Raw genomic sequence first — 10,668 nt, forward strand, 5'->3', positions numbered from 1 at the left:
GCGGGGAGCGGAAGGAGGAACAAGGGTAAGACATCCAGTCCACTCTTCATCATGGGTCAGGAAGGAACCACTACTTCTTGATAAAAGTCACAAAATCTTAACGGGATTGTTTTGCTTTGCCTTGGGTAGGTCAGGAATCCATCCCTGGACCAATCACTGCAGTAGGAGCAGAGACCATACTCTGATTGGCTAAGCCAGAAGCTAAGGGTGGAGTCAGCTCTGATCCAACCTCCCAGCTGAGATGCAGAAAGGCAAATCCCCCAAGAATAATCAGGGTGTTGTTAACTGACCTGATAAAAAGAACAGCTGTTCACTACTGCCCGTAACAGAACTCATCGAGGACTTCTGATCAAGGGTGGGAGGTGGGGGTGGGATGTGGAGAGCGGTAGTGTTCCTGTTGGACAGATTAGGGGAAGAGACCAGTGTGCCCTGCTGAATGAGTGAGCCTGGCAGTAAAGGATGGAGCTGCCCCTCTCCATGCCCCAGTTCCCTAGCAGGGGCAAAAGCTAACATTCTGTGGCTCCAGTGCTCACCAGCAAGTTGTTAAGTAACAAGTTCAGCCTCTCATCAAGACTGCAGATGTCACGGGTGAAGACCATCAAGTCTTCAAATATTTTTTTGACATGCACACACTGCTACATTTATTTACTTTTGGCTGTGCTGGGTCTTCTTTGCTGCATGCGGGCTTTCTCTAGTTGCAGAGAGTGGGGGCTGCTCTCCAGTTGCGGTGCACGGGCTTCTCATTGCAGTGGCTTTTCTTGTTGCAGAGCACAGGCTCTAGGTGCGTGGGCTTCAGTAGTTGCAGCATGTGGGCTTAGTTGTTCTATGGCATGAGGAATCTTCCTGCACCAGGGATCGAACCCATGTCTCCTGCATTGACAGGTGGATTCCTATCCACTGTGCCACCAGGGAAGTCCAAGACCACCAAGTCTTGTTTTCTGAAATCATTCCTTACAGTTAACGACCTCTCTGGACCCACTGAAGTTTGCTGGAAGGTGCCACCTAGTGGAACATCCTATGATGTGCCACTTAGACCAAAGGAAACCTTAGAAGAGTTTTAGAGCCAAAAGTCACGAGCACTGGTTTGCTCAAACTTGGTCACAGATTGGAATCACCTAGGAATAACTGATGGAGAAGGCACTGGCAACCCACTCCAGTACTCTTGCCTGGAAAATCCCATGGGCGGAGGAGCCTGGTAGGCTGCAGTCCATGGGGTTGCTAAGAGTCGGACACAACTGAGCGACTTCACTTTCACTCTTCACTTTCATGCATTGGAGAAGGAAATGGCAACCCACTCCAGTATTCTTGCCTGGAGAATCCCAGGGACGGGGGAGCCTGGTGGGCTGCCGTCTATGGGGTCGCACAGAGTTGGACACGACTGAAGCGACTTAGCAGCAGCAGCAGCAGCAGCAATAACTGAGTCTTACCCTCAGAGGTTCTGACTTAATTGGTCTGGGGTGCACGGTGGGCATCCAGAGTTTACAAACATCCCCAGATGACTTTATATACAGCCAAAGTTAAGACCACTGGGTTATAGAATACCCAATCTTTTATTTTACAGAAACACCCACAGACAGTGACACTTCTCCAAGAGCCTCAGACTTCTAGGAAGCCCCTTCCCACTGCACCCCACCACATCTCTGTTTGTAATTTGTGCAACTTTCTTCTTTTATGCATAAATGAAAAGCAACTATAGAGGAAGCCCTGATATTTATTTTAGTGGCAGTGCTAGGAGGAGGATGGCTTCTTTTGCATCTGATATTTGCATCTGACCCTTCTGACTAATACTGTAAGATGTACCCACTCAATGACATAGGATATTTGCTCTTGAGATGTATGGCCTTCTCTTCTCTTTCAGATAATCGTATTCTGTTATACTTGAGGCACCTTCTACATCCACTGTCTTGATCCAATAGCATTCCTTTATAGTTGGCAGAATAGGTTTAATTGGCATCTCAGTGTGGAAATGACAAAGTAGGCTCCAAGCAAGAGACAGACAATTTTCTGTCTAGAGGTCATTTCAAATAGGCTTCCTACAAACTCTTTCTTTTTATTCAAACCAGGAGCTGAAATGCCACTAAATGCACACACTGGACTGAAGCACCATGTCTGGCTCCCCTTCTCCCATCCTACCCTGCAAGACTGAATCCCAGAATTTTAGAATTGAAAAACACCTTAACAAGCATCTGGTTCAAGTGCTTTATTTAATGCAGTCATATTCTGTATTTATTGAGACTGCTCTAATTCCTGCTACCACGCACACTCCTAGATCCATTCATGATAAATATGATGCTCAGAGAATTTGAGTGACAGGTGTGAAGCTGCAATGAGGGTAAGGGCAAAATCTGGACTGATCCAGGCTTATCAGAGCCATGTGGGGAAATTTCAACTGCAGGACTTGGGTTCTCTTGCTCTATATTTAGAAGTTTGAACTTGTTAAATGACCAGTCTGGTAGAGAGAGCAATTTGGGTTACTGACACCAAAATTAATAAATTTTCTGAGTGCAGGTTTTAAAGAGGTGAATGTTTGATTCATGGATTGATTCATTTCCCAAATGTTTGTGGAGAACCTTTTTGGGATCAGGTACTGCATCAGGCATTGAGGGTAAGCTGGAGAGCAAAACAAACAAACACAAGATGCTCCCTGTCCTCACGGGGCTCACAGTCCAGTGGAGGAGACAGGTATCAAACACCCTGTAACTGGAAATACTGCGACTCTTAAGGAAAGGCATTGCTAAGAGGTCACAGAACTGGGGAGCTTAGGCAGGTTTCTCTGAGAGTGTATGACGACCTTGACCATCTCGCAGAACAGAAGGGGCAAGAAGTCTTCAGACTTGCACACACCAGAAGTCCAACGATCAGAATTTCCTGTGTTTTTCTGAGAGTCAAGGAGACCTCTCTCTCACTGGTTTGGAAATTATATTATGGAGTCACGATTATCCTCATTTCACCTACAAGGAATCGGAGGCTCAGAGTAGCTAAGGCCCTTGGCCAAGGTCAAACAGTGTTAGAAGTAGACTGGTTATTACACGAACACCTCCTGACTTGCTGATCCATTCCACTTTCACACACCCTTAGGTCAGCCTAGGCCAGACCAACCTGAGGGTAGAGCCCTTGACAAATGGGGTCAACCACATTAAGAAAGCTAAGGTGAGGCCGTCAAGAAGGAAAGGTTTTTGTATCCTCATAAGGAAGGCTGATGGCCTGCACCTATCTTATCTCTCTTCCAACTGACCCTTCTTGCTGAAGGATGTCTGGGTATACTAAAAATCTACCTGTTGCTGATGACAAGTGGAAAACTGAAGAGTGAGCAAGACAATAAGCAAATCATAAAAATAAAGGAAAAAAGAAAAGAAAAGGAAGTTAAGATGGGAAGATAGGAGGAAAGAGAAGACACTAACCACTCATCAGATGTGTGCATTCAACCCTTTCTATGTGCCAGGCATGCAGGATGTGGGGATAGAGCAAGAATGAGCTATTGAAATCTCAGCCCCACACAGCTGATATTCTATTTGGAGAAGCTCAGTAATAAACAAGTCAACAAGCAAATACATAAAACTATCACTCAGAGGGATATGCACTATGACGAGAACGCAGCAAGATGTAAAGTAGAAGAGAACCATGTGCAGGTTGATGGTGAGGGAGGGTCTCTGTGAGGAGGGAGGTCTTTAAGCTGAGATCTGAAAGCTGAGAGAGAGCAATGATGGGTGGAAGATCCAGGGAAAGAGAGGCAAGGGCTAGCTCAAAGCCTTTGCAGCTGGAATGAGCATAAAGCATTTAAGGACCAGAAGGAAGGTGGGTGTGGCTGGTTTGGAGTGAGTGACAAGGAGCATGATGGGTGAGATGGAAGAGGCTAGGCCTGGAGGTGGAGGTTTTTGCCATATAGCCAAAATCCTGTTCACCCTTCCTCAGTGTACCTCTGGATGCTGAACCTTTACTTCAACCACAGCTACTAGTCACATTAGACCAGGGTCTGTGGTAAGCCCTTTGTGCAAATTATCTCCTTTAGTGCCCATAATAGTACAGGAAAATCTGCTTGGTGTTATGTGGCAGCCTGGATAAGGGGGAAGTTTGAGAGAGAATGGATACATGTATATGTATGGCTGAGTGCCTATGCTGCCCTCCTGAAACTATCTCAGCGTTGTTAATTGATTATACCAAAATATGAAATTAAAAGTTAAAAAAATTTTTTAGTTTTATTTTTAAAATTTTATTGAAGTATAGTTGACTTACAATGTGTTAATTTCTGCTGTAAGCAAAGTGACTCAGTTATACATATATATATTATTTTTCATATTCTTTTCCATTTTGGTTTATCACAGGATACTGAATATATAATAGTCCCCTTTGCTATACAGTAGGATCTCTTTGTTTATCCATCCTATATATACAAGTTTGCATCTGCTAATCCCAAACTCCCAAGCCTTCCTTTTCCCACCCCACCTCCCGCCTCAGCAACCATAAGTCTGTTCTCTTTGTCTGTGTGTCTGTTTCTGCTTTGAAAATATGTTCATTTGTGCTGTATTTTAGATTCCACATATAAGTGACATCATGGTATTTGTCTCTTTCTTATTTCACTTTGTATGATAATCTCTAGGTCCATCCACATTGCTGCAAATGGCGTTATTTTGTTCTTTTTTATGGCTGAGTAATATTCTATTGTATGCATGTACCACATCTTCCTTACCTGCCGGAAGCCAGCATGAGGAGCTCTGCCCATGGCAAAGGTCCTGAGGAAGGAGGCTCGGCATACGCAAAGGCGGGATCGAGCCTCAGGAGTCCCCCTGGAAATTCTCGAGCATCTACCCCCAAAACCAGAGTCTGCCTACTTTCTGCTTTGTGCTCTCACCTACACCTCTGACTTTACGAGGGGCTGTCCCCCACTACCTCTCTCTGAAAAAAGAGTTAACTTACAGCTCTAGTTAGTAATTCCTGGGTGTGACAGTGTTTCAACCTACAAACTCCTTTGGAAGTCCTCTAGCCTGCCTGAATAGGTTTTTCCGGCCACATGTGATTGTTCAGAGCCTCCCAATTGTGAGAGGCATGAGATGTTCTAAACTGTCTAAATACAGATTCCTTTGAGCAGTTAAAAGATTGATTAGAAATTGTATTGGTGAAGGGTTTTTCACTTGTTGGGCCAATGTTTGCTGATAAGTTTCCATATCCCTTACCTACTGTGTCCCTGGCAGTGTATTGATTAATATAATCGGTGTAAGTAGTAGCTTTAAGTTTGTAACCTTGGACCCTTGAGTTAATTCTTTTTCTTGTTATAGCCCACCACACCTTTGCCCTGTAGGAATGCAACTTTATCTAATGCTTTTGGAGGGTGACGCCTGACTAATCACCTTTGGAGAAAAATAAGTTTTCTGAAGAAAGGGTCTTAAAATGTTAACAGGCCTCCAGGCCAGAAGATGATGCAAATAACTTAAACTTTTGCATATGATAAGTTTGCAGGAAGAAAGCCTGGCTTACTGCATGACTCTACCCCTTCCCCCATTATCCTCTATGCGTAACTTAAGGTATAAAAACTACTTTGAAAAATAAAGTGCGGGCCTTGTTCACCGAAACTTGATCTCCCCATGTCGTTTTTTCTCTCACCTTCTGGCTGAATTATTCAGCCTCTTTTCTCCACTGAATTTCCTCACTGAGCTATCCTTACTCTATTACTCTTTATATCCTTAATTAACGTTTAATTAAGCAATTGTTTCCTGATCCTCGCCGACGACGCCGTCCCGCTTCGAATTCCCTGGATCCACCGGGGCTGAACCCCAGCACTAACCCACTCATCTGTCTGTGGACATTTAGATTGTTTCCATGACTTGGCTATTGTAAATAGTGCTGCTATGAACATAGGGGTGCATGTATCTTTTCAAATTACAGTTTTGTCTGGGTATGAAAGCAACATTTCTTGTTCAATTTCAGTTGATGACTTGATCAGTTTCCCCAGGAAAAGAGCCTTAGCTCCTGTGCCGCTCACATGTCTCCAATGGTATTGTCTTGATGAGTGTGATAAAGCCCTGAGAGGATCACCACCCTCACCCGCAGGCTCACCACCCAGGCCTGGCACGTCTTACATTGTGCTCAAAGAGTCCTGAAATTAGAGCTGGGTTTGTGGGCTAGAGTTTCTAGTGAGGGCTAATCCAGCTGATGTGAAGCTTTGATCAACAAGTCCCTCAGATAAAACATAAGAAACAGCTTAAATCCAATTTTGTGCAGACTCCTTCTGGGAGCTAGAAGGGATGGGGAAGAGAGAGACACTGAAGATTCTCCCATCCATGACCTCAGGTGCTATACTTCACTCAGCTGGTGATTAGGCACCCCACTCCAGTACTCTTGCCTGGAGAATCCTATGGACGGAGGAGCCTGGTAGGCTGCAGTCCATGGGGTCATGAAGAGTCGGACACTTACTGAGTGACTTCACTTTCACTTTTCACTTTCATGCACTGGAGAAGGCAATGGCAACCCACTTCAGTGTTCTTGCTAGGAGAATCCCAGGGACGGCGGAGCCTGGTGGGCTGCCATCTGTGGGGTCGCACAGAGTCGGACACGACTGAAGCGACTTAGCAGCAGCAGCAGCAGCAACTGTGTTGCAGGCCTGAAGTAGCCACAGCTCAGCTCCCTGTGGTTGAGCAGGAATAAGAGCTGAAATCCAGGTGCCCTGTCTCTGCTAGCTCTGCTATGACCAGGGCAGAGATGAGCACCCTTTAGGCAAATTCCTCTACTTGGCAGGAGCACTCATTTTCTGATTCACAAAAAGAGAAGTATGTGCTAGTAGAGGCAGGGCATAACGTAGAAGGACAAAAACTTACGAAGTTCCTTCTTGCTTGAAGCTTAACATTCTAGTTAGGGAAATGAAAAATGATACCTGTTCTAAAGCAAAATCAAGCTAAAGGAGATGATGGAGCCACTTTCTGATATTTTAGATCAGCTAGTGAGGGAAGCTCGCTCTAAAGAACATTTGATTTGTTCCCTAAGAGACGGGAGGGAGAGAACCATGTGCAAAGGTTTAGAGGAAAAGAAGCAATGGCCCAGCAATTTTGCAAAGGCCCTGAGACCATTATCAACTTGGTGCATTTGAGGAATACATTTGCATTTATTTATTTGAGGAATGAATTTGCATTTGAGGCAAATTCATAAGACCAGTGTAACTAGAAGGGAAAGAGAGTGCAAAACCTCAAAGTCAGGCCAAATTACGGAGCGCCTCATGGGTTTCTAGCATTGTGCTGGGTGCTGTAGAGGTGCTTAAGTGTTGCAACATTGTGTTTTCCTCAATGGAAAAAACACAAAAATTTCCTTTTGTTTCCCAAAAGGAAATTCCACTTTTGTCAAAGAGAGAGGATGGAAATCCAATTATAGAAACACTGAACATCAGCTGCAGTGTAAAACCCACAGGGCGATTCAGAGCAGCGTTGTTCACCATTGCCCACCCTTAGATGAATAGAAAAGCAAAATATGTGTATATGTACAATAGAATATTATTCAAACTAAAAAGAAAGGTGAAATTCTGACACATGCTACAGTGTGGATGAATCTTGAAAACATTATGATAAGTGAAATAAGCCAGACACGAAAAGTCAAATATGGTATGATTCCACTTATATGGAGTACCTGCTGCTACCGCTAAGTCACTTCAGTCGTGTCCGACTCTGTGCGACCCCAGAGATGGCAGCCCACCAGGCTCCCCCGTCCCTGGGATTCTCCAGGCAAGAACACTGGAGTGGGTTGCCATTTCCTTCTCCAATGCATGAAAGTGAAAAGTGAAAATGAAGTCACTCAGTCGTGTCTGACTCTTAGCAACCCCATGGACTGCAGCCTACCAGGCTCCTCCGTCCATGGGATTTTCCAGGCAAAAGTACCTAGAACAGGCAAATTCATAAAGACAGAAAATAGAGTGGTGGGTGGTTACCAGGGGTTGAGGGGAGCAGGGTGAAGGATGGAAACTGGGGAGTTAGTGTTCAGTGGATACAGAGTTTCAGGTTGGGAAGATGAAAATGTTCCAGAAATGGATGGAAGTGATGGCTGCAAAACAATGTGAATGTATTTAATGCCACTGAACGGTTAAAATGGTATATTTTATATTATGTATATTTTTACCTCAATAAACAAGGGCAATAAATATTAAAAATCACCAGGTAGCTTAAAAAATATATAAATACTATTAAAATATAATCTTCCCTTGAAAAATTCCTTGAAGGATTGTAAACCTTGCCTGTGACAATCCCTGGGTTTGGTGCCTTTCCTCTTTGAAAGAAGGGCTGGGGATGGTTTTTTTATTATCTGTTTAGTTTTTCTTTTTAATAGTTATTGTGATAGTCAAGATTCCTCTTTCTTCTTGAGTTGTTTGGTAATGTATGTTTTCTGAGAAAAATATTGTCATCTAAGTCTTCGTATTTATTTGGCATAAATGTAATTTGTAACATTTTCATACTATTTTACAATTACAATTGTGATCGTTTTCATTTGGAAAAAAAACAGAAGTCATAGGGCTAGGATCTAGTGAAGGAAGAGTGGGTATTCCAGACAGAGGGAACAGCAAGTGCAAAAGCCAAGTGGCAGGAACATGCCTGAGGCACTCTGAGGAAGAGCAAGAAGGTCCATGGGCTGGGGCACAAGCGAGAGTAGAGGGTGGGGGTCCCACAGAGTCGGACACGACTGAAGCAACTTAGCAGCAGCAGCAGGTCAGAGGGTTCACATGGCCCTGTAGGACCTTATAGCTCCTTCCAGAAATCCAGTGGAAGGTGGGAAGCCATTAGAAGGATCTGAGCAGAGTGTTGATCTATCTACCTGATTTTTGTTAAATCAGGATCATTCTGGCTGCATCCTTCTTTAATCTGAATCTCACTTGCAAACAAGAATAAGAAAAGCACTTAACTCACAGAGTAACTGTGAGGAGTAAAGGCGGTAATGTTTGCTGAGGGTTTAACACAGTGACTGGCATCGAGTAAGCATTTCAGTATAAGGTAAGCAGTACTGTGACAAGACCAAAGACAGCAGCCCCCTGACGAGAAGTTTTGAAGGACTTCATGGAGGAGGTGGCTGTTCAACTAAACACAGAAGGAGGGACAAGGTTTCCACCCACATAGATGAAGAAGAGGAGCAGGCTTTCTGGGGGGAAGGAACTGTGTGGTCCACAACACATGAAGGAAAATAACCAGCAGCTGGCAGGCAGGACAGAGAGGAGAGAATGTTTGATGAGCTCTAGCAGATCAGAGCCGAGAAGGCGATGGCACCCCACTCCAGTACTCTTGCCTGGAAAATCCCATGGACTGAGGAGCCTGGTAGGCTGCAATTCATGGGGTCGCCAAGAGTCAGACACGACTTCACTTTCGCTTTCACTTTTCACTTTCATGCATTGGAGAAGGAAATGGCCCCACTACAGTGTTCTTGATTGGAGAATCCCAGGGACGGGGGAGCTTGGTGGGCTGCTGTCTATAGGGTCGCACAGAGTCGGACACGACTGAAGCGACTTCGCAGCAACAGCAGGTCAGAGAGGCATGTGGCTCTACAGCCTAGGTGATGGGAGTTTTGAAGGTTTCCTAGCAAGTGTTAAGATCTGAGCTATGATTGCAGAAAACCGAATCCCCATCGCCCAGCCTGGAGCTGGAAGAACCGAGGCAGGAGTTGTCAGGACGCCGGTCCAAGGCCGGGGCGGGGGAAGGGGCGTTGCTAGCCACTAACTAGGCACAGGGTCTGCGACTGGGCTGGGACCCGGAGGATCAAGAGAACGCATGTACCGGGGCGGGGGGTGTTAAAAAGGAAGGCAACCAAGAGGACGCGTCGTCCCTGGGCAGCAGAGAGGAAGCAATTTGTTAATAAACGAAGAGCACTGTAGGAGCCACAGGCATCACCGTCGGAGTCCCGCTCCTCGACCGGCCGGCTGCAGCGCTGAGGCGGCCCGACTTCCTGAGTCCTTACCACAGCTATAGGCACATTCGCTCATCTAATGAAAATACGTGTTTAATGTTTTAGCCCCCAGACGTCAGAGCTACAGAATCTGTTTTCATTTCTTCCCCGTGCCTAGCACAGTTTGCCGAGGAGCTGAACAGGGGATAGGAACACACAAAAGGTTTGGAGAAAGGGCTCACTCGGTGAGCTGACAGCCCAGAGTGCGACTGGAGGGCATTCCAAGTCCAAGGAGGCTGATCTCGCGTGAGGAGAGGTCCTGCAGAGACGCTGCGGTCACCTCCCCGCCGGTGTGCAGGGACCACAGACAGGTGGCGGGGTGGGTGAGGCTGCACTCCCCAGTCTACAGATGGCATTCACACCTACCACCGGGAACTCGGGGGGAAGAAAACCAGGGTGCACAGAACCTTGCGCTTGCAGCGCAGTGGCGGCCCCATTTCCCGCCTGGGAATACCGAGGCCGCGGGCAAAGGAGGTCCGCAGGTCCTCAGGGCCGAGCCTCGGAGTCGGACGCCACAGCACCACTCCCAGGAGTGGAGTGTCCGGACTCCAGTGCCATTTGCATATCCCCCGGGGAGGCCGAAAACTCTCGGCTGGAGTCCGGAGCTGAGGTGGCCGGGCGGGACTTTGGGGGTCCCCAGGAGCGCTTCCTACAGCGCGCACCAGTTAGCGCCCAACTCGCCAACTCCGGGACTTTTGCAAAGCTCCCGCGGGCGGGGGAGCCGCCGAGGAGCGGGCCGCACCATCGCTGTCCGAGAGGGGGGGA

General features: G+C 46.4%; 1 protein-coding gene across 1 annotated transcript in view; it reads left to right on the forward strand.

Moving 5' to 3' along the window:
• The first annotated feature begins 10,252 nt into the window (after positions 1-10,252).
• Positions 10,253-10,668, forward strand: part of GALNT10 (polypeptide N-acetylgalactosaminyltransferase 10) — a 227,036-nt gene continuing 226,620 nt past the window's right edge. The window contains exon 1 of the mRNA XM_010829397.1: positions 10,253-10,567. Within this exon, the coding sequence (XP_010827699.1) occupies positions 10,253-10,567 (315 nt within the window). The remainder of the gene's footprint in view (positions 10,568-10,668) is intronic.

This window comes from Bison bison, unplaced genomic scaffold (assembly GCF_000754665.1).
Source record: "Bison bison bison isolate TAMUID 2011002044 unplaced genomic scaffold, Bison_UMD1.0 scf7180017864505, whole genome shotgun sequence".
In the NCBI taxonomy this organism is placed as follows: Eukaryota; Metazoa; Chordata; class Mammalia; order Artiodactyla; family Bovidae; genus Bison; species Bison bison.